Raw genomic sequence first — 25,925 nt, forward strand, 5'->3', positions numbered from 1 at the left:
AACGTCCGTAAACAGGAAAGACGTCATGACGTTTCAAAGATAAAGAAAGATGTTTAGTTCCGGTTTTTTTTTCATTCGCAGCGTGACGTTATGTATCGAGTATTATACTATATCCAATTATGCTTGTCTCTGTTAAAACACTCTTACGCTAGAATGACGCCACGTTAACGTGCGGTGACGTCATAGTTTTTGTTGCGACAAAGAAATGGAGGATATTTGTTTTTTCAGTGAAATTCTTTTCACAAGTGAGCATCAAAAACTGATATTTTCACGAGTGGCGTAGCCGCGAGTGAAAATGACTTTTTTGGTGCTCACGAGTGAAGTAAAATTGATATTTCACTGACACAAACAAATTTTCTTTTTATTTCATGTGTAAAACTCTACTTTTGTTGCGTAATTTATAAAATGTCGAAAATCGCGGGAAAGGTCAGCAGAAAGCATAACACAAATAAAATGACGTCATCGTCATTATGGTCCCCGGTATTCATAACGCCCGGTATACAATTTGATGTCAGTTGCGACGGAGGACCGGAACTAGTTCGACAAAAACAGTGAAAAATAAAAATGATAATCTACTGTTTCAAAACTGTGGATTATCACTTTTATTTCACCGAGAAAACTCTATAATTCACTGGAAAACATAAAATAAAGAACGCTACTATATTTCATCTACTGTTTGAGATTAAAGGCATATTAGAATTGAAATAATTTATAGCAAAACCGTGTTTTAACGCTATTTATACACTCGGGCGGTAATACGTCGTACCTCGTGAAATTATTACGCCCGACGTATAATCGCCCATCGTGCATAAATAGCGTTAAAGCACTCTTTTGCTATAAATTATTTCTTAAAGGAACAAGGAGGAACTAGATATTGATTTTAGCTCGTTTTATGTGATAAAATGTAAATAACTGCATAAATCTTCTACACATATGGAGTTTTCCCGCATCAGTGAAATCAAAAGAAAACACAGTCTGGTATGCATGCAAGAATATCATCTTGATAATAGTAAAAATAAAATAAAACGAACAACTTTGTTTTTAGATGGATTTTCTTACAAATGCGTATTTAAACAGGGAAGACGTCATGACGTTTCGAAGACAAATTTAGTTCCACTTTGGCTTTAGACTATAACTTGCAGTGTATAGTTATGTATTTTTAAAAAACCTTAAGTTCTTTTTAATCGGGAAATTATACTATAAGGAACAAAGAGAAACTACCTATGTATTTGATTTTTATTCCTTTTGATAAAATAAATTATAAATTACTTCGTTATACGTCAATTACAGCACTAGATTCCGGGGAAGTAAGATGGAGTTTTCCTTCACCGGTAAAAATACATAAAATCCCCGCCCAGTATGCAAGTGATACCAAAAATCCCAGTCTGGCATGCAAATACACACAAAATACTTGTAGTCCAGTGAATCATTTAAAGCACAGCAGTCATTATCATACATCCGAGATGTAAAAAGCTTTTCATCTGGAATTTCCTTTCCAGAACGCAAGAAAAACGTACATGAAAAATAGAATGTAAGAAAGCTGTCATTAAGAACATTTGTTATTGTAGGCCAAAATATAGTCGTACTTAAAACCTGGGACCGAAGAACTCGAAAGTGGATAACTTAAATGAAAATTATTCATGATTCTGCAAGGTCAAACCACAAAATCTGCGCCTCTAGCTACGCAATATTATTTATGCCATACCTAGAATCAAGGTTAATAGCATCACAGAAATTAAAACCCCTGATATGGCGGAGATACATATACGACATATTTATCGTGTGGGCACATTTCCGCGAGGAATCGACTTCCTTCATGACGGCCTTTAACAAATCCACAAATCTATCAAGTTCACCTTTGAGGTAAACGAGTTACAGACCAACTTCCTGGACGTAACAGTTCTAAAGGATGTAGAAGGCAATCTCAGTACAACGTTATATACCAAGCCCACATATGCACATATACACATGTACCAATACATTAAAAGAATAGCATAGCATACAGTCAAGCGGTAGCTCCAACCTGAAATCATACTTCGTAAGATCAAGCCTTAGGTCCATAAAGTTAGCGAGCGAAAGCTATCCATGTGGACAAAATTGTATTACATGTCGACATTTATGACATGAAATACGAACTTTAGAAGTACAGTCACCGGCAAAACATATACAACCCGTCGACATCAAACATGTAAAAGCATAAACGTCACATATTTTATTACCTACAAGAAATGCAATATCCAATATGTGAACCAAACCGGCAATATATTTAGGGATCGATTTTACGGACATATAGCCGATGTTCGCGCCAAAAACGACATAATACCAGTAACGCGCCACTTTACACGTGACAATCACGACATCAGTGACGTCGCAGTTTCAATAATTAAACAAAGTCCATTACTAAAACACGGAACGGAACGGAATGAAACACTAGAAAATACGGAACAGAAATTAAAAAGACGGAAATATATTACGGAATAATTTTAAATGGAACAGAATAAAAATACGGAACAGTGTATCAAAATATGGAACATTACCACTATTTTAGAATAGACGGAACATATATAGATCTATATATAACGAAATAAGTTCAAAGTAAGAAAAAACATGGTCATATTTGACATAAATTAAGATGGAACACAGATGAAAATACGGAACATTTCTATTTTTAGAATAGAAAACAGCGGAACAGTAGTTAAAAATACGGACTAATGCTATTTTTAGATTATTTTTTCGAATTTTCCAAAAGAAAATATCTAAAAATAGAACATATTTTGCACATGGAACTGTACATTTTTGACAATTTTTTACGGAACAGAAGTTCACTACGGATAAAAAAGTTACGGAACAAGCATAAACGGCGTCATTTTAACGCTTGATTATGACGTCGTTTTAGACCAGCAGGTGGAGACTTGTTTATATACAAAACGTCAGATCCATTGAAACGGAATGACTGGAAAGCAGATGGACATTAGTAAGTTTGTTAATTTACTTAGAGACTATTGATTATTGACAAGTTCTGGAATATTTCTGTATAATATTTCTTTATAATTCTTCTTTAAAATAGTAATTATTTCTATGAGTTGTATATTTCAGATGGAGTAACCAAGGGTCGAAGGAGCCATTGCCACGAGCTGCACCTAAGCATTTAAAAACTTATTTCTACATTAAGACAAAAGATGGAAAAACAAACAAGGGCTTTAGGAAAGAGGTTTACTTCCCGATACACGAACCAGAGAGCGTTTGTATTATTCATTACATTGGCGATGAAAGTTTGTCGCAATGCACGCCTGATAAATGGCAATTCGAAGAAATCGAATCCTTTCATCACAACAAAGCCATCTGTATTAAAACATATTCAAAGCCTGACACTGAAAAGTCAAACAAAATTTATAAAGATTTACTGTGTGAAAATACCGAGGGACATGATGCTTTATCAAAACCGCGCAATGTAAAGCAGATACATAATATTCGGGTATCAAAGCAAGAAGAAGTACGATTAACAAAGGATACAATTTACAACACGCACGAAATAGCCTATGAAGGGGGTTTGTTCAATTAATGTCCATTTTTCCAGATCTATGTGTAGTTGTTGGAGACACGAACATGATAGAAGAACTTAATACAGTTATAAAATTGAAATATCCCGCGTTTCTAATGAGTTACGGTGCAACATTTTCTTTGGACGAGTTTTATGTATCAAAAAATAAACATGACGGAACAATACAAAATCTAGGATCAAAGTGAACAGATAGAACAATTATCTGAATAACTTTACCAAATATCAAAAGACTATAAGATTCTTTCACTGGTTGTAGTTGCAGATGGGAATATCCGGCCTCGAGGGTAACTGTTTAGGCGGTAACGAGGCTCCTGTCGAGTTACAGCCTAAACAGTTACCCGAGAGCCGGATATTTCCATCTGCACCTATAACCAATGACAGAATATTTTTCTTGCATACCGATTTCAAGATAATAATGAAATTAATCAATCGAAAGGCTTTCTTTTTAGAACTATTTCTTATAGCAGCGTATTTAAACAAAGCACAGGAATCCAACGTCCGTAAACAGGACAGACGTCATGACGTTTCAAAGACTAATAACAATGTTAAGTTCCGGTTTTGTTTTATTTGTTTTATAAAATAACGTGATTTGAATCGAGAAATATACTATCAGGAACAAAGAGGAACTGCCAAGGTATTGGATTTTTATTCCGTTTTTAAATAAAATACAAGTTACTACATAAATCTTCTACATACATGAAGTTCGTAATACGTCATTTACATCACGAGAGTCATCTTACACCCCCGGGGTGTAAGATGGTTTTTTCCAGCACCTGTAAAAATACTGAAAATCCCCCTCTGGTATGCAAGAAAAATCGTTGTTATCACTTTGGCAGCCAGGGATCGTCATACAAAGGTATCGCCTACACACGAAATATCTTTCGAAAATGTCATCACTTCTACTCCGAATTCGCAACTGAAAAAAAGATATACGGTACAGCCTTGGGGTCTGGGTACCAGCAGATAAAAAGACTCTTCCATAATTTGAATACTCTGGAACAAGACACATTAAAATCGAAGCAATGGTTAAATGACATAATAATGGACGCTTCTATGAATTTGTTGCAGTATCAATTTCCAGACTTAGATGGGTTTCAGTCCTGTCAGCTGGCATATCAATTTAACTTGACTTTGAACGTCATGAGAAACTGTTTATTCAGATCATCAATAGAAGCCCAAAAGATGGTGGATCTCACTGGCTAACCGTAAGCAACATAAATTGCCTCAATAATGAAGTCACTGTTTACGATTTTGCATACAGTGACTTACCACACTTGCAGGAAATGGTTGTTGCCAGTTTGATAAGAACGGATGCAAATATTTTAAAGACAAGTGTTTATATGCAAACAAATGGATATGATTGTGGTATATACGCCATTGCAAATGCTACAGCATTAGCATATGGGCGTAATCCAAGTACACAATCATATGTTCCACGGATGATGCGCGAGCATTTGATTGGCTGCTTTGAAAAAAGACAATTGAAACTATTCCCAATTGCAGCTGGGAAGAGACGCAAACAAACAAAACATACAATACAAGTACCTCTTTATTGTTAATATGCAAAATGCCAGATACAGGGACCTTGTATACTGCGACAATTGTGCAGAGGAGTACCATCCAGAATGTGTGGGAATTAATAAAAGCATTCATGAATCATTGTCATTTGTATGCCCAAACTGTGTAAATAAATAATTGTTATTAAATGAATTTCTTTGTTCCGTAATTAATTTCATTCAGTGCTGTTCCGTATGTGTCTGGTCCGTAAGTTAAAAACACGGAACATTTCTAGTTTTAGAACAGAAAAATACGGAACAGAATATACGGAACACTACTATTTTTAGAACTTTTGCGTGGAATTTCCGGAAAATATCTGGAATTTCCCAACGAAAAAATTAAAAATAGAACATACTCTACTATTTTTAGAACAGCAAATGCGGAACAGAATGAAAAATACGGAACACGGAACATCTATGTATCCGTTCCGTAATTTCTGTTCCGGTTTTTAGATAAAGTATGTCTGTTCTGTTCCATTCTATTTCGTGTTTTAGTAACGACCTTCAACAAACGACAAGAAATACAAACATACGACTTAGAATCGAAGAGACATGGATATCCTTAGTGAAAACAAAGACACCACTTGGACTGAACCTAGTTCAGTAGGGATACTCTATTTTGTAAGAAAAGCCTCGACGGAAGAACTCAAACAAATGGGAATTTAAAAAAAAGTAGTTACAGAAAGAAAAAAGAGAGACGGTAAACCATATACTCGTTTATGTGAAATATGTTGACATGTGTTTGTCAGCACAACATCTTTCTACAGACATTCGAAAACACACAAGGACAAAACAGATGAGGAGACATATTTGAGATACGAATGCAAATATTGTGGAAAAACATACAAAAGTTTGAATATTTGCGCAAACACACCAGAAAGAACTTTCACGTCTGACAGACAGAGATAAAACAGTAAGAACACCACCCAAACCAGCACATGAAAAGAAGATAACCATCACCAATATCACTCCAACGAAAAACCCGAGATTCAGAACTATACCAGGAAAGAAAAATTGGCTAACTAACACACAAACTGATAAATATATGTTTGAAATTCCGGACCCGATCTCGGCACTACCACTTTCTCCTATGCCAATCCCTAATGGATATGGATCAAAGAGACACACCCTTTGACATAGACTTGAGATAGATAACTACTCCTCTGACATTTCCTCGAGTACATGAACAATTTGCATAGACAAACCAGAAACTCAGAAACGAACAATCAAATCATAAGTATTAATTGTGTCTATGACATGTTCAAAACAAACTGATTAATACTGTTGTTATAGCTAAATTTAAAAATCAATTTCTTAAATCGTAATAACTTCAAAATTATATTGCAAATTGTCAAATATTTCGGCTGGTTACAGACCCCTAAATATTTTTATAAGTAAAGGCCTGGCTGGATGGACTCAGAGAGAGAGGCTATGTGGAGTTTAAGAATCTTGCCTAAGGACACTTACATCGTGGCGGTATCGAGGATTGAACCCGGGACCCTTCGATCTTGAGGCGAACACGCTACCATTGCGCCACGGTGGCGTTTTGTTAAAACTTGAACCTTTGATTTTTTAAATGATATATAATCAAAACTGTTTTTTATTATCTTTTTAAATAAACTGTTAATAAAGAACATACTATTCAACGGAAATATTATTACAGTGCAGGACGCACTGTAAGTCTATTTAATTTACACAAAGGACCAAGTGACAAGTAGTTCCGTTTGTTGAAGATGGATTACCAACAGCTTGCATTTCTGTAAGCTCTAGAGCCAGGACAGGTGGAGACGTCGGATGTCGAACAGGAAGGTGGACGGAGAATTTTTCCTGTTTTGGAGAGAGATATTGCAAAAGCACCCCCTATCAGATAACCCGTCACCGGTATGTCCTCTTTTTCATTTATATATGAATATATAGTTATCACGGTTTTAGACGTGACTGTGTTTATTTTTTTTTTTTTGTATTTTTGCATGTAAATAAATTCATAAATACCGGTATTTAGATAAATAGATAAATCTATAAATAATAAACAGATTATCGCCAATAGTGCATTTTTTTAAGACAGGAAAGCATGATCTCACTGTAAAGTGAAGTTTTCCCCTTTGTTTCAGGTTCATGGCTATTCAGTACGTCAGAATCCGGGTACATGGACTGGAAATTGTTTTATCAATGGTTTATAAGAATATTTGTACCAAAGTGCGGTCGGGCTCGTTCTGTTATCTTGCTAATGGACAACCATGATTCACATATTTCATTGCCCTTGGTGGAGAAAGCGAGAGAAGAGCAGGTAAAGTTATAAATCGTTAATCGATCGTATATTATTTCAACTCTGATAGAATATCTCGACTAAATCTCATATAAATTCCGTACCTACCACACGTCCAGAAAACGAATAAAACCATAAATACAACTACAACTACTGGCGTATTAAATTTATTTAGCACAAATACGATGTCACTGGTTCATTTTGAAATCTGAACAAATAATGCAGAGTTAAACTAGCCCGTAGGTGTTTGCATAGGCCTACGTATCGAAATGTTTTCCATTTTACAGAATGACAGAATCATTGCCGTTGCATAGGAGCTATTGAGAGAACAATTTCCGCATATTTGAGGACTGGATTCCTGTTTAAATTCAGCTAACCTTATTTTCAAAAAGGCACTTGGAAAATTTATTGAAATTGTCAACAGAGATCCAAAAGATGACGGTTCTCATTGGTTGACGCTTTCAACAATGTAATTAAAAACATCATCTGAAATAATAATCTACGATTCCGCCTTTACAAGCTTGAGTTTTCCTACACAACAAGTTGTTTGTCAGCTGGTAAGAGATGGCCCACCAAAACGCAATAATAAAATTCTTTTATTCATTGACGGTGCCTTCCAAAAGAGTAACGATGATTGTGGCCTGTATGCAATAGTAAATGCTGTTTCCGAGGCTTTTGGACTTCTAGTAAATCCAAGGATATGACTTGAGCTGATGCGTGGACATCCGATAAACTGCTTTCAGAAAAGCAGAAGATGGAAAGTATGTTATATGTAAGTGCAAGATTTGGTTTCACCCTGGATGCGAAGAACTTAGTGAATCAGAAATCAAAGTTGACGACATTCCATGGTTTTGCAAAAGAAATGTGAATTATAAAAGAAAAAGAAACACGTTTCGTGAGCATGTCAAAATAAAATAGAGTTAAAACATACATTGCATAAACACCAAATTAACATAATTCAAACCATTATCTGAAAACTCCGTGACGATGACGATGCCGTCACGGGTTTAATATAGTTACACGTGACAATCTTTTCTTGGTTTCAAGATCAAGAAAAAACAACACATGTCACAAAATAATTAATTCTTGTCCTTCACAGGAAAAAAAGAAAATTAGATTTTTGCTATAAATGTATTTTTTAACTTTCTAGTTTCACGAAACCCAGATTACCAAAATATACATATCTGTTTATGCCGTGATGATAGCGTCACGAGACATAAATCCGTCAAGGATTTTAGGTATTGGACACAAAGTAAGCAGTCACTGGTTTCTTTTGCTTTTAGACGATTATTCAGCTATTGATTCCGTACCGTTATTCACTGTAAGCATTTTACCCATGATGAAGTCATTGAAAGCCGAAACTAGTTGGGAATAAATTTAATAACAGTATGAAGTTGTTCTTCCATTTTCTATTTTTTAAGTGACACAGTTTTGAGCAGTGACTGATCTTAGGCAACAAAGTATAGTGCAGGGTTCTATTACCGGTGGAAGGGTATTACCGGTGTATTCCGAATTTACTGAAATCTCGTTCGCGTGAAGTCGTCATCAGCAGGTTTGCATATCTATGTAAACACAAAGATCGCGCCGGTCTGACAAAATACTGTGAAGCTCCAAAATGAGTTATCTACAGATAAGATTTTTATATTTTACCAAAATATCATTGAAAATATTAAAATCCTTTAAGTTCCTGCTAATCTTTGTACTACATAAATCGTATTACACAAACTTTAGCAACAAAAGATTACCCCCAGAACGCCGGCCAAATTTCGGTATCGTAAGAATAACACGCTGTGAAAATTTTAATTGTAGGTCAAACACCCCTAAATAAGTTAAAACCTGTATTTTGTTGAAACATGTTTGGAGTCAATAATGTTAATGGTTTTATTTTCAGCTTTCAACTAAATTGAAGAAAAGGAAAATGCAGTATGACCTCAGCCTCATTGTATCTGCATATCAGGATATAAAGAACAAGGGACTATCAGTCTATAAAGCTGCCAAAGTCTATGGTGTTTCAGAGAGTACTCTCAGAGATAGAACTCTTGGTTTGCAACCTCTGCCTGTAGATGGTGTCCTACAAGTTAAACCCGGACCTGCCACTCTTTTTGCTAAAGAAGAAGAGAAGTCATTAGTCAGTCACATCAACTATTAGTATATGGCAGAAATAGGTTATGGCTATTCCTCGGGCGACCTACTTAGACTGGCCACTGACTTTGCAATAAGTCAAGGGAAAAGAAATGAAGATTGCCCAGTATTGACCAAGGATTGGTTGAAGGGTTTCAGGACAAGATGGCCATCTCTTCATACAGCAAAAGCCCAGAAACTTGCACTTCTGTGGGCAAAGGCTACTTCAACAGAAGTACTGGACAAATATTACACTAACTTGAATAGTGTATTAGAAGAGTATGAAATTATTCATAGCCCGGACAGACTCTGGAATGTGCATGAAACAGGTCTGATCATGGAGCACAAGCCATCAAGTGCTGTCTGTCAAAAAGGATCCACACCTAATTCAGTAGCTTCCTCCAGGGGCAAAACAGTTACTATTATTGCATGCGGTAATGCCGTGGGTACAAGACTTCCCCCATATTATGTGATTCCTGGACAAAGGTGGAGTGATAGCTTTCTCGAGGGTACAACACCGGGAGCTTTGGGCATCATGTCTTAAAGTGGATGGTCTAATTCACTAGTGTTTTTAGATTTCATGGAGAGACATTTTCTAAAGCATGTGCCCACTGCAGAAAATAAGGTCCATCTTGTGTTACTAGATGGTCATAAAATCCATGTTAACCTGACATTACGGGAGTGGGGAGATGCTCATAATGTAAAAATTCTGACTAATTTTCATGAAGATCCATTTAAAAATATGGCCTCTAGAGAGGTCACAAGGTTTTTTATTATTTGACCTACTGACCTAGTTTTTGACCGCACGTGAACAAAAAGCCGCAGCTGTGTTCCTTGAATAGAAAGTGTCAACGCTTTTGAATTTTACATTTAGATATATAGGTCATGGGCTTCGTTTTCACGGCAACATCAATTTAATTCAAGAAAATACAATTTTCTACTGAAATTATAACATTTTTAGAGCTTAGTTTTAGTTTATAAGTAACAAAGTATAAATGGAAACTGAAAAATAGGAATTACAAATCAAACTGCCCAATTTCTATTTGAAAATGGCCGTAATAAGCAACCTTTCACCCAGCTATATTTCCATGGGCCAATAACATCAGATACCATCATCCATTTTCTTACACTCCGCATAACATTTCAATATAACTACATAAAAGAAGCAAAATATTTATCGTTATTCAAAGCGAAAGACTCGTAAAAAATATTTCAGCAAATAATGGCCGTTTAAAAATAGTTCAAATAAAGGCCCAGTATTACGCATTTTCAAAATAAAAGCTATTAATTTTGCGCGGTAACTGGCACGTAACGCCATGACGTCATTTTAAGCCAACAATGTTTTGAAGCGTTTGTGCTGAAATATATTCATTATTTCTGCATTATTAAACCATTAAGCATCAGATCGGAGACAGTGCATGATTTTTTTCATAAGAATGGATATACAAACACATCTAGTTTGTCGTTAACGTCGTCGTAAATCGTCACGTAAGCTTACGGTTGGACATGCGCGCATACGAATATTAAGGTAACCTCCCTCCTTAATTAAACTGAAAAAGTAAAAATACGCTGAGAAAATTTCAGCTGAAGAAGATGATGAATTAGTGGTTGCCCTTTTTGGCCTTAGTTCTCATAACACCTAAAGGTTTTGCTTCAGCATTTAATTACACACGCAGGTTGAGTACCTTCAAATTTAGCATATATAATCTTGCAACCACTGACGCACACTGCTATATCTGGAATGAAACAATATCAGGCAAAGGGGCTTAGGATAATGCGTGTGTTTAAGTTTATTGAAGCAATACTTATGCAAGGTAAAAGAAAATTCATTTTTACTCTGACAATTGTTGGTCTCAAAACAAAAATAGGTTCTATGTCACAGTGATCTGGTAGGCACTACAGAAGTTTGGTCTGGAATATATTCATCATAAGTATTTGGATAAGGGTCATACTCAAAACGAAAATGACTCCTTGCATGCTGCCATTGAGCACACGAGTAAATACATTTCAGTTTTTATATCACACCGCAGTGGGCTGCTACAGTTGGAGCTGCACGTGTAAGTATGCCTTATATTGTGACAGAAATGGATTCCTCCAACTTCTTCAATTTTGTCAGATAACTAATTTGATTTCAATCAAAATTAAATTACAATGAATAATTAACCGATACTTTCTTTCTTCACAATTCAGATGAAGTTTGAAACTGGAGTAGGAACAAGAGCTGTCTCCATAGGATGACACATGCCCCCGATGGCACTTTAAATGAATAGTAATGGCCGATGTTCGAGTTTAGGACCTTTGACCTACGGAGCTGGGTCTTGCACGTCGTCTTACTGTGTCACACATTTATGCGTAGTTATTTTAAAATCCATGCATGAATGACAAAGATATGGACCGGACACGCCCATCAATGCACTATCATGAAAAAAGACCTTTAACATCTAAGTGTGACCTTGACCTTTGAGCTACGGACCTGGGTCTTGCGCATGACACGTCGTCTTACTGTGGTACACATTCATGCCAAGTTATTTGAAAATCCTTCCATCGATGACAAAGATATGGAATGGACACGCCCATCAATGCATTATCCCTTAATGTCTAAGTGTGACCTTGACCTTTGAGATACGGACCTGGGTCTTGCACGCGACACGTCGTCTTACTGTGGTACACATTCATGCCAAGTTATTTGAAAATCCATCCATCGATGACAAAGATATGGACCGGACACACCCATCAATGCACTATCCCTTAATGTCTAAGTGTGACCTTGACCTTTGAGGTACGGACCTGGGTCTTGCGCGCGACACGTCGTCTTACTGTGGTAAACATTCATGCCAAGTTATTTGAAAATCCATCCATCGATGACAAAGATATGGACCGGACACGCCCATCAATGCAATAACCTTTAATGTCTAAGTGTGACCTTGACCTTTGAGGTACGGACCTGGGTCTTGCGCGCGACACGTCGTCTTACTGTGGTACACATTCATGCCAAGTTATTTGAAAATCCATCCATCGATGACAAAGATATGGACAGGACACGAAAAATGCGGACAGACCGACAGTTCAAAAACTATATGCCTCCCTTAGGGGGCATAAAAATAGCATACTATCGACAAAGAGAGAGCGAGAAAGACGCTTCTTTATAAGCTTGATTGTTATCATAAAAACAAACACGAGAAAACAAACACGCACAAAAAAAACAACAAAGGTCGAAGAAAGAAATGGTGTTTAACCATTACGACCATAGGACCGAAACACGTGCTGCTGTCGAAACCACATAGAGACCAGGCCCCGTGTTCACAAAATATTTTTCGGTCTCAGCTGAGTTTGAGTTTGAAATTTTAATATCAATTTTACAAAAACTTCAAGGTTAAATTCTAACTGAGACTGACCATCAATACTGAAAAATCGTTTGAAAATCGTTATTAACTTAAAATTTAGTTTTAATCATGCTATTTAGATATAAATGACAAATAAAGTTTCATTATCAAACTCAGCTGAGACTGAAAATGTTTTGTGAACACGGCGCCAGACTTCTATTTAGAAAATGCATGGACTACAATAGAAAACATGACAGCACTCATCTAACGTCAGTTTTGCTAATGTACGCCAACAATGAGCGTTCCGTCTTCAATCTTCACCATCTCTTTAAAAAAACGAGTATTGTCCCCGCTCCTCGCTTATTTAATAACAATTAATATTTAATTCGGCAAAATTATGCTTCCATTTTATAGTCGAAATAAGTCCCTAATACAAGAGATCCTAAATTTTCCATTTTTAGCGCATTTGCGTGTAACCCGGGGGCCAAATGTGTATATATTTCATAGTGGAATGTACTTAACATAAAATAAGATACTATTTTTATGCTCATAAATGCATTTACTTGGAAACGAAAGTAGAGTGTTTATTCTGAAAACCGCTTTCTGAAATGCGACACTATAAGGGTACCTGTTTTAGACTGACTTTCATTTCACTCCATACTTTTCTTCTCGTTTTCTTAAACAAAATTTATGGATGTGTTGTGGAAAATAGGTCTATCGAAATGGACCTGATGTAACTGACATTAATATTTATGAAACAACATTGTTATATAACCGTTTAACGCCACTAATGTTATGATCTAGTCCATAACAGCTAAACTGTTTATGCTATGATGTTTGCAAATTATTCTTAACTTTATTTCTAAATAAAATAAAGTTTTACAGATCTACTTTAAAATAAATAAATCTTGACAAAGTGGTTGGAGTTGTAAACATGTTCGACAATAGATCTATACGTATAGCTTCGAATTCAGCTACCCGTATCTGACCTCAGTCATCTCTATTCCATTCCATTCAATAATATATATTTTCTTTATATCTTATTTATGAAATGAGCTGCAGATTCAACTAAAATGCAAAACAAAGCATTATTGGAAGGTTTAAAAGATAGATTTAACTGACACTGTAGGGACCATAAAGATCGACATTATTTCTTTATTCTGTAAAAACGTCTTCTTTTAAACTCAACTTCAAAGACTAGATACCCATGGGCAACATGTCGAGCCCGCCAGGTGTGAAAAGGACTAACAGCAACAAGTTTTGGCCTTTGACCTCTATGTATGACCTTGACCTTTGAGGTAGGGGTCTGCACGCGACACTCTCATAGAGACAAACATTTTTGCAAAATAAAAAGGATTACTATATGCATGGCAAAGTTTCAGCCCGGAAAGGCTCTAAAATGATATTTGATCCCCAAGTATGACCTTGGCCTTCGAGATAGGGACCCGAGGTGTGCACACGAAACTCCGCCTCATAAAGGTGAACATTTACGCCAAACAAAAAACAGATTGCTCCACACTTATCTAAGATATGGCCTGGACAAGCTCTAAAATTCCTCAATGTATGTCAAAGTTATGGGCCGGACAAGACCACATCTTCTCATATAATATTAGTACTGCAGTACTGGCTTTTCTAGAAAGCCGATTGTAGAGTGGTTTAAGTAAGATTGAAGCTTTCATCACAATTGACAGCGATCAACGCTCACGGTGTCCCGCGGACACCAAAGCAGGGCAAGATACTCCTAAACTCCCAAACTGAATGTTCCTTTGGGACTCTTATTTTTTTGTTCCTTCGGGACTCTTTATTATTTTTCTAATTGAAAAAAAAACGTAAACAACAAAATCGCGCATAAAAACACGCGTATTTGATTGAACTGTCACCGGAAGCGGTGGTATGATATACCCGTATTTTGAGCCAGTTCACTTGACCTATGTCCATGAGAGTTAACAAGAGTAACTAGAGACGCAACCCAACGAAATAACAAGGCAGAAACATTTCAGGCCTTAATAAATCTTATTTACAATATTTGATCTTTTTTTCGGAGATTATTTACCCTGAACCAGATCCGTTTCGGTGACGATTAACTAAAATAGTTTGCAATTATATACGGCGTGAAAGTTAACTCGATTAGTTCAACCGAACTTGCTCGGTCACCCATCGTTGGTCATGTATTTTCGCGATTTATTTATTTAAATAATGTGAAGATTTCTTAACGGCGTAAGTGAGCCTACTTCTAAAAGCCTAAAACGAAAGGCGAACAGTTGGGGATTCAAAGGGAGTATGGATAAAAGAAAACGGACTTTTCAAGCATCTTGAACGAAAGATTTCGGCTAGTTGAAATTTGACGAACATAAATCAATGGTTTGGGTTGTCTGCAAAAAGTACGAAACTGTTGGTTCATTTATTACTGGTTGCGTCAACTTCAAGATACGAACAGTTAAAAAGCATGCATTTAGTGAGATACATCAGAAAAATGAGCTGAAGTCAAAAGCTGCATCAGCTGGCTGTGGAAAAGTCTGTTGTAAAAGTTGGGGAAAAGTCCCTTAGTCTGTTGCAAGCAGCATCTAGACACAAGCTTAGGATGTTATTCAGTAATGCACATTACATTGCAAAATAGGGCAGACCATACAGACTTTGTACAACTTTGTAAACTTGCTGATAAATACTGTGTTTAGTCGGGCTTTTATCTTACAGGGACTCCTTATTTTAAGAAGGAACTCCTGAAGTTCAAAGCAGGAGTTCCTTCAGCATACCAGGCTTAAAAGTTAGTGTCGACCGCTGATTGAGCTAAAATAATTTAGTATTAACTAACACCTTAATATCGCTTTTGAAAAAACAAATACAACAAAAAAAAAAAAAAAAAAAAAAATCCATTACTTATTTTGTTTTTCGGTGGTTTATCGAAATATAACGGTGAATTATATCCTGATAAACTCACTGGCCACTCAGTGAAAATTATCAAATCTGATTGATACCCGGATTAACGTCAAAAAGTTTACCGAGCGTACTGAAAGCCGGAAACAATATGACGATGACGTCGTTAAAATGACGTCATCTTTGCGATGCTTCCTGATAAAATTTCCCGCAAATTTCGACATTTTATTGAAATAAACACAACAAAAGTAGAGTTTTAGACATAAAATAAACAGAAAAATTGTTGGTATCGATGTAATATCACGGTAATTTTCACTCGTGAACACCAAAAGTCGTTATTTTCACTCGTGGCTGCGCCACTCGTGAAAATATCGCTTTTGGTGCCCACTCGGTGAAATTATAACGTGATATTACACCGAAACCAACAATTATCGTCTATATGCTGCCCCCAGAGCTGTAAGTTTGCGTATACGATAATGGTGAATGGTTACAGGTAAGATGCGTATCTTAAACAATAAACACGCGTTTAGTGCCTCCTTTTTTTTACGCGCATATGGCATCGGCCATTTCAATTCACCAAGAATCAAGAGCAGTCACATTTACAATGCCAGGATGGTAACACAAGAGATTACCTTTAGAAATAAGGTTAATTTTATGTTCTACAACAAAGATGGCATTTTCTGCCACCTGTTGGGAATCGGCACATTTGACCTCAATACTTTGCATATTTATGACGTTATTACAATGTGGAGAAATTCATAAAATGGCGGCCGTTGTTTGAAAACATGACGGAATCACAGGGATGAGGAAAACGATTCTCTTAAATTTGAAGCGTCTACACTGATTCAAATAGTATTCAGGGGAGGGCCCCCGATAATGTTGTTATAACTTCTGGCCCAACCCTTTTGTATATTTACATTGATGTATTTATGTGTGCTTGTTGTATGTGTGTGTATTAAATATGTATATATATATACAATAAAATATGATTAAACTAAAAATAGTATTCATTATATGAAAGGATCATTAATGAGCCGCGCCATGAGAAAACCAACGTAGTGCGTTTGCGACCAGCGTGGATCCAGACAAGACTGCACATCCGCGCAGTCTAGTCAGGATCCATGCTGTTCGCCTTCAAAGCCTATTGCAATTAGAGAAACCATTAATGAACACCATGGATCCTGGCTAGACTGCGCGGATGCGCAGGTTGGGCTGGATCCATGCTGGTCGACAAGCCACTATGTTGGTGTTCTCATGACTCGGCTCATTATGTTTGTTTCTTTCTATACAAAATTTCCCAAACTCTTTAAATGGAGTTTTATAGCACATTCACATTTCCTTTAATCCTAAATCAGGGATATAAATTAGCAGGGGCCCAGTAGCCCATGGCCCCTAGATTTTGGGCTGGGCCCCTAAAATTTTGGAGAAAATGCTCATATACCTAATGTTAAAAATTATTTTAGACAGTCTGGGCCCCTAAATAAAAATAGTAAGTTTATATCCCTGTAAATTGATATTTTGGCCAGGAGTGGCCTATGACAAACGGCAGCATGTCAATACATGCGATCAGCTGTTAAAACGGAGTAGAGGCATATACTGTACTCTCTCAAATTTCCCATGTCTGTAAAATAAACAGTTCATTAGATTCGCCCAACGTTTTGCAAACTCTACAATACACTACGCAATGGTCGGTAGGACAAAAAACAAACACAAATATCAAACAGGGAATGCCACGCATCAAATACGCAGCCTCCCCAAAACGAAACCTACAGCACGCAGACGTGCACACCACCCGCACACACACACATACACGCGCACGCACACAAGGCCAATACACCACAAACACACACACACACATAGAGTCAGTGTACCCGATTTCGCACTGTACACGGTTTCGCACACCCAGTAAATTCATGTACTTTGTGAGAATAAACGCCTCAGTCACAATCAAATGCATACTTTTTAGGTGCTCCATGTTATACACCCAAATTTAAAAGTGCATGTTTATATATTCTGTCTTCAGCACTTCAGGAGTTACATATCACTACCCAGTTGCAGGTAAAACTACTATCAGGTAGCTGATGTACATATAAAACGAACGCCATGCTGTCCAATAACAGAAAAAAGGCCAAAATTCAGTGTTATATTGTTTCACCTTAAAAAATGTGCTTTTTGTCTTTTCATTTTAATTAAAACCTGAACCAGCAAGACCTTTTTGTGCTGTTTGGTTTACAGGAAAATTCGTCTTCTTTCAGCTGCAAGTTATTTCAACTGTCTATGTCACCCACAACAGAAGATATGTACTGAAGACTGACATGACCGTTTTGTTATATATTTTGCCTTTTTGCTCTTCCTCATATCAGATATGTGATTTCAGTATGAAATAATTCTTTTTTTACTGTCTTATTTGTCTCTGTGTGAACTTCAGTCTACCTTCTTCTGAAAATAATAGCATTCTTTCAGGTGGAAGTTTCTTATCTCCTCAAATTTGACTCTGAACAGACATGATAAATGCGCCAATTTTTTTGTCCTGTCCGTAGACACCTATTTTCTTTGTGAAGGATACAATATTAGAGTTTAATCACTGCTGGTATGAAAGCTGCTAGGATAGTGTCTAAGTTGATAAACATTAGACGGAATTAAACTGGGTTATATAGATATAAATAGTTGTTGAATTGCAAAATGTCTTGTCCGTAGACACATGTCTTGTCCGTAGACACTAAAGAAACGAAGGCTTTTTGACAAATATCATTTACAAAATCATACTGGAGCTATTTATCAAGTATCAATGATACACCACACTTAATGTTTATACAAAATATAGAATAAATATATTTCTAATGAAACTTACTTCTTCCAAATGCAAAATGTTACCCATTTATTCTTGTGTGTACAATCTGAATCTGAGAAGTACAATGGATATAGAATATGTTTTAATCTTATACATGACTTATATAAATGTTAAAAGCTATCAAAAAAGGAATAATACATTTCTTTCTAACCCTCCCTTTGTTATGGCTAAAACAAGGCATGCAATGAGGGTGTCTACGGACAAGACATTATGCAAATACTATTCAATATATTTTCTGTTTTCAATAAAAACCAGCACTGGACCTTAGAAATATATCAAGAGTTCTTTGAAATAAATCAAGAGACTCTGAAATGCAAAAAAACCCAATCTTTTACAAGTTAGTAGTAAAACAGAAAGAATGAGAAGATAGAAGCAAAATCATTTGACATTTGGTCATATTCTAGTGGAGTATGGATCTATTGTTAGACATGGTGTGGGCTGTCCACTTTCAACTTAAACATTTTGTTACAATCCACTCAAGATGGCATATTTCTGTGCTCTTCAGGGCCAAGATATAATGGTGATTGGTTTTCAAGATTTCATTCTATTCATTTGCCTATCAACTTTTATTCTGTAACTGACTGAAATCACATAAAATTGAAGCAGTTTAAATCATCTTAAAAGAGAAATTACAAGCAATTTACTATGTGAGTGATTACCGTGGTCTCCTTGCAGCTTTCTCCCTTTCAAAAATGAGAGCTATTTAGATTTGTTTGTTTTTGGGGGGTTTAATGCCCTTTTTCAACAGAATTTCAGTTATGTAACTTAACAATTGTTAATTGATTCTGTACACATGTTCTCTGCAAGTAACCGCCAACTTCCCCACATGCATCAGAGGCAGAGGTCTAGAATTTTGAAATCATAGTTTGATTTACGATTGGAGTTACTAACATTTGTTCCAGTATTTTTCCAAGAAAATGATATTAATATAGGTGATAACATGAAAAAAAAAAAAGAAGTAAATGTGATAAAAAGATAATTAAAAAACTTTGTCTGAGGTCATACTATCTTATATAATGGAAAAAGGTCAATATTAATCAAAAATATTACTGGCTAGAAAAAGAGAATGTATCTTGCGAATTTTAAGAAAAAAGCATAATATGTAAGTCATTAGCTGACTCAAAACTAAGTGATAAAAACTTATCACAGTGAACATTTAATTATTCTGTAAACAGGTTAAAATTCACAGGAATTTTATTTTGCAGGACTACTTAAAATAATAGTATGAGTTATGGATCTCACAGAATAAATGTCATATGAGTATTTTACAACATATAGCTATTTAAGCAGTCAGCATGGGAGTTTGTTTCATTAGTTTTCCATTTAAGACACAGTTGTAATCTTTTTAAGATGTTGTTCTCAGCTATAAGTTTAACAAGTTCTTCCTACTTTTTTAATGTTTCTACTTTAATGAACATGTTTAGATGAACTCATAGAGTTCTTCATGTTAAACTTTGTGTTTATACTTTTTTTACCATTTCTTGACTGATATGGTTGATAACAGCATGTAAATAATTTGCCTCAACAAAGTCTAGTCAGGTGGTTTCTTCCACCATCCAATTTCAGGAAGATTGTGGTTTATTTTGTTTAGTTGAGGTTAAAAGTTATTACAGATAAATAAACATAGTCTAAATGGTGTACATAACAGGCTGCAAGGTCAGTTCTTAAGCCCATTAAATGCATGAGCATTGATCAGAAACATTATTACTCTATCTGTCTTTTAGACAGAAATTATGGTCAAATGTCTTGTCCGTAGACACCAAGCTGAAAGAGATTTTTAACAGCCTATTTTAGTGAGGATCCTTCCAAGTATCATTATTTTTTTTAGTATATAGTGAAATATGAAAACAATTAGTCCTAATTTATGTAAGCAATAGCACAGAACTTGTCACATAATGACATTTTGATTTAGTCACAGTTGTTCAAATCCTTCAATTATTCGAAGACACATTCCAAAGACCGTCAATTATACCTCTTTTCTTAAATTTGTTTGTTATTTACTTGTTCTTGATCATTTTAAACATAAAAAGTTCAACAGAACTAAAAGACTGTCTTCTAAAACCTATGTAGAAAGCACTTGGCGATGATGTCTTGTCCGTAGACTTTTTGGGTAAATTTCGGCTTTCATTTTAAAATTGCGATATCTCTGCCAAACATAGTCGTAATCACAAAAATGAGACCATTATTTAAAGAGAAATGACTGAATTTTTAGAAAATAACATATTTGAGTTGAATAAATGCATTTCAAAAGGTATGCAAAAACTGAAAGCAAGTAGAAAACAAAAATTTCTAGAATTTTGAACTTCAAAAGAAGATAGTAACTACAAATTTTTGTGTAATTTATTAGTTTTTTGGGTTTTCTACATTACTTTTATGTACCTTATCATGTGGTAACAATTTTGTTGGGTCTCAAAGAGTTATTTGAATAAAACAGTCCCTTAAAAATGGTCATGTCTGTTTTATTTTTTCCCTGAAGATTCATCTTTATATCGAAAAAAAAATATTGTCGAACTATCAGACAGCGACAACTACCATTGTTTTTGTAGAACCAAGGTATATGGTAAATTAACATTTCAAAATAAAAAGGTTTTACAAACTTTTATTTTTGACCCCAAGTGAAACAAAAAAATGCATTTGATTGTGACTGAGGCGAAAGCAGAAAATTTAACAATTCTTTGTTATTACACGAAACTGTGTTATTCCCTACATAATTTGACACAAGGGGTCCTTCCCCACTGGAGCCTCGTTCTGGTAAGTGCAGACGAAAACAATAACAATATCAATGGAAGCCAGTAGGTCAACTGAAAAATATTAAATTTCATGAAAATGATGACTATGCAAACAACAATAAGGGGCAAAATAAATTGAAAAATCACTATTCCAACTAACATGTAAGTATTTACCTATTACTTTACCTAAATGAAAAATATTTCAACAGTTACTGAAGTTCTCCCAACCTCCAAAATGCCTTCAACTCGATTGTTTGCTTTACGTTTTTTCATCAAAACAGAGAACTTAATCGAATAATTAGACTTGTGGGGGTCTTTTGTGATTCAACAGCTTTTATTGTTTTATTTTTGTTTCATGTATTCAGTTGTTTTAGCCTTTTCTGCTTTTAGAAGTAAAAACAGGGTTTGGTACCTAGCTTTCACTTTCATAACTGCTTTTAAATTTCACTTTCAGATGTTTTATTGGAAAATACATGTTTAAATTGAATTATATAAATGGTTTAAAAGTTAATTAATATTTTTCTGTTGAGTAACTGCATTGTTATCACTGAGTTCTATAAATAGCAGGGTGTGCGAAACCGGGTACACTTAAATGCAACAACTGGTCAAAATATGTTATCCGAATCAAGTACACTAAGAGGTATGACGTCATTGTAGTGGGAAGTGAAAGTAGCGTGTTTCAAACCGAAATAAGTGTGTTTATTAAAACATATAGAGGTAAATTCAAATTTAATCATTTTTAGCTAGATAGGAAGGTATTCTTAGGAAATGTGTGCGAAACCGGGTACACCGACTCTACACAAAGCCAACACATTAGGCCAAAACGTAGTCCTAAATAAAAGACCTGACATAACTCATATCACTTTATAAGTTCATTTTAATTGATATTTTACATTTTTTATTTTCCATGTTATGTCAGGTCTTAACATTGAACTGAAATAACGTATACGGTATAGCACAAAAATCGCTTCAGATTTGAATTTTGATCTGAAGGTTTTTAAACGACTTTCTGGCAAAAATGACTGAAACTTTCACATTGAGTATGAAGAATAATCATAAATGTGCTTTATGGCAGCAATTATAAGTTATATATTACCTTATTTGTAATTAATTAACCGATTAATTAATCCAGTATCCAATCCGTTGAAAGTTTTGAATAGTGGCAGGGTAATAACCGAGGGTGTTCCGGAAGTAAACATGATTTGCATATTAGAATCATTTCTTGAACGAAAGTTACCTTTTCTCTTTCTCATACAGAGAAACTATAAATGACAATAATCTTTCTATTTCCAGAAGAGACATTTAAAATTTGTAAGGATAAAAATAGAAAATATACATTTATGATGAAAAAAAAAATCAAAATTACAATGCAAGTATTTGGCGGGAAATATTTTTTCGTCTACCGCCGATCAAATTTAATTGGTACTTTCAATTTCGAAACAAGATGGTGGCATGTCAAATATAAACATTCGATGTCAAAAAGATGAAGCGTCATTTCGCGGATAATAATGGATTGTAAATCATTTTAACCTTGCAGAATTGAAGCAAAGGTATTTTTATTCCTATTAGGTACAAAGTTTACCGACTTTATAATTTTTTAGAAATTGATTGTATGCTACACTTCTTTCATACTTAGCGTTTAGACGTTGAAAAAGGCTTTGATAGTAAAAATGTAAAATGTCAGAATATTGACTGTTGAACGTCAAATGACTTTTTCACGTCTAATTATTTGGACTAGGCCAAAACGAACAAACAAAGGAACACAGTGGGGCACCGCCTTGGAACGGTCAGTGGCAAAAACACCACAAGACTGACTTCACCAAAGCTAAAAAAGATATTGGGGACAACTGAACTCAAGAAAAAATACTTGAATTGTCAGTGTCTCATCCATGCCTGAGCCCTCGCATAGGAAAAGGGAACATTGCTTATCAAGATACTGTTTGAAATAAATTCATTCAATCATCTACTCTACCACCAAACGCAGAATACAATCAAATAAAAAGAAAAACGTACGAGATTCACCATCTGATGTTTTTTCCTTGCAGCGTTCACTTGAATCGGTGGAGCCAGTATCCGCCATGTTAGTAAACAAAATATTAAGATGACGTCGTCATGTAATAAGTTGTAAATGACGTCATGTTCAATGTAAGAGTTCCTGAATAATTAACAGACAGGCCAGAAGAGCTCTAGTGACTGTTTTCAACCAAAGGGGTCCGGCACATGAATGGATCGAGTTTAATTACAGTTTTGTGTCCTTGAGTCATAATTATCAACTAATGACTAGATTCTACTCCCTGGACAAAAAAAAAACAACAAGGATAAATATCAAACCAAGGAATGCAACGTTCAAAAAGACGCAGCCTCCCAAAAACAAAACCTACGTCACGCAGATGTGCACACTTCTAACACACACACTCACATACAAAGCAAACACACGATGACAAAACAAACAAAGGAACACAGCGGAACACCGCCTTGGAACGGTCATTGGCAAAACATCACTGGGGAGCTTAAACCGGTTTATGGTGCGCACCCAACCTCACTCTTATCCCAACCATGTTCCAATGTCACGTGACAGTGTAGATAAAAGTAATCTCCTCTAGGTTTCACGGTGCAAATCCATATCGGCGGACTCTGCGAAATCTGCTATACCGGCGGTTTCTTTGCGTCGGCACCGGCTATTCTTTGCTATAAAAAACTGGTGTTTTGCCCCGACAAAACCGAAAGTAATGGATTTTGAATAATTTTATATACATTTCGGCCTATTTGTCAGAATTTTTGGAAGAATGTTGAAGATGAATACAAATAGTGCGCTTAATATTAGGACTGGGACGATTACTCGGTTAATAGGATCTGATTCGATTACTAGGTGAAACCGGTTTCAATTTTGCAAAACCGCTAATCGCTCTCAAAAAATAAACATCACGAGTCGTACTTTATTCTTTATACATTTCTTTGACCAACACATAGACCCGCAGTATATTTCCGCTAAAACATATCAGCTGAACAGAATCATTAGTCTTGGATTTGCATGTCGTGATTATTTGAAATAAAATACACCAAAATATGACTTATCAATTGTCACACTGCTTGCAAACGATTAAGTCGGTAAGTTTCTAATGAATCAGCTGCTGGAAGTATCTTGATACGGTCGTCAGGAAAGAAAACAGCAAAATTTTGAAATCGTCCCAGCCCTACTTGATATGTATGATATCAAAGCAAAAACTTGTTAAAGACTGGAAAGATCGAGCTAGTGTTCTATGTCAGTACACCATCAACTAATATCATCGAGTCTGAGAGCAAAATCGTTGATAATTAAAAAGTAAACATTTCAATACATAGTATAGACATTCTATTATTCCGTGCTCTACTTACTTTTTGAGCAGCGTACATTATAATCCTGGATGGCAGGTCGATTTTTCGCCTCCTCTACCGACCTGGACATTGTTATAGCAAAGAATAGCCGGCGCCGACGCTAAGAAACCGCTGATATAGCAGATTCCGCAGAGTCCGCCGATATGAATATGCACCGTGAGTTAATCGGGGATTTATGACGATAGGGATGATTTTAATTTTAGTATTGCCAGTTTAACTGTCAATTTTTCAATTTCCCCCACATTGATGGACATGACCCTCTAGCGACATCATACAGTGTCTATATTTCGAAACTTATCGTTTTGCAAGAGGATTTTTATGATATAAATCTTAATATTACCAAAATTAGAATCTATTACATCAGGGTTACAGATATCATAAACTACGGAAGACTTTCACTGAATTTCATTACAGATCGTCCGAAGTTTTAAAGAAGTATAATACTAATAGTCAATATGCCAAATGCCAATTAGCTACCTAACCTCAATTTACACTATGCACAAAATATTTTTGCATAAAATGTTCTACAACATGTACCTTCGTAGAAACTGGGTGATGCAACTGCATGTTTGGTGTTCAGCCCTTTTACAGTTGGACGCTACGCTTTCCTCGCACAATAAACCGGTTTAAACTCCCAAGTGGTGGTTTTGCCATTGACCGTTCCAAGGCGGTGCCCCACTGTGTTCCTGTATTTGTTTGTTTTGTCCTTGTGTGTTTATTTTGTGTGTGTGTGTGGTGTGCGAGTGTTGTTCGTGTTTGCCTGTGGGGAGGCTGCGTTTTTGGAACGTGGCTTCCCTGTTGGATATTCTTCCTTGTTTTTAAGTGTTTTACTTTGCTTTTTTGTACAGCTTTAATTCAAAGATAACGTCCGCTTAGATTTTATTATAAATGCTCTTGTTTTCCAAACTTCCACAGGTCGCTCAACACGACAAAGACGAAAATGTTGCAGGCTCGGTTTGATTGAGACTGTTCATGGACGGTAGTGGAAATGCATGCTACCGTCCATGCCCTCTAGCCCCGGGTTGAGCAGAGCTCAACATTTACACATGCTACAAGTACAAAAATAATTTAGAGACATCCGCAGATGTGTTCATACGGCGGTGCACATGGAACCTTCAATGATAACTTGCATGTAATTCCGTAAGAAGCGGCGTATGGTCCCCAATTAAAATAATGGGTTTGCCCTAAACAAGAAAACAATGAGCAAAACTAAACAAACTGGAATTTAGAAAGGGTATCTACTTGTATTGGCGGTCTGAAGAGGTCGT

The 25,925-nt window shown here is 35.8% G+C and overlaps 1 protein-coding gene across 2 annotated transcripts in view; it reads right to left on the reverse strand.

The window, feature by feature from the left end:
* The window catches only part of LOC123563241 (uncharacterized), a 123,447-nt gene extending 100,062 nt beyond the window's left edge, over nt 1-23,385 (reverse strand). For both annotated transcript variants that reach the window (XM_045355930.2, XM_045355929.2), the window contains exon 1: nt 23,296-23,385. In XM_045355930.2, coding sequence (XP_045211865.2) covers nt 23,296-23,362 — 67 coding nt within the window. In that variant the 5' untranslated portion in view covers nt 23,363-23,385. The remainder of the gene's footprint in view (nt 1-23,295) is intronic.
* Between the last annotated feature and the right edge of the window lie 2,540 nt (nt 23,386-25,925).

Source organism: Mercenaria mercenaria, chromosome 2 (genome assembly GCF_021730395.1).
Source record: "Mercenaria mercenaria strain notata chromosome 2, MADL_Memer_1, whole genome shotgun sequence".
NCBI lineage: Eukaryota > Metazoa > Mollusca > Bivalvia > Venerida > Veneridae > Mercenaria > Mercenaria mercenaria.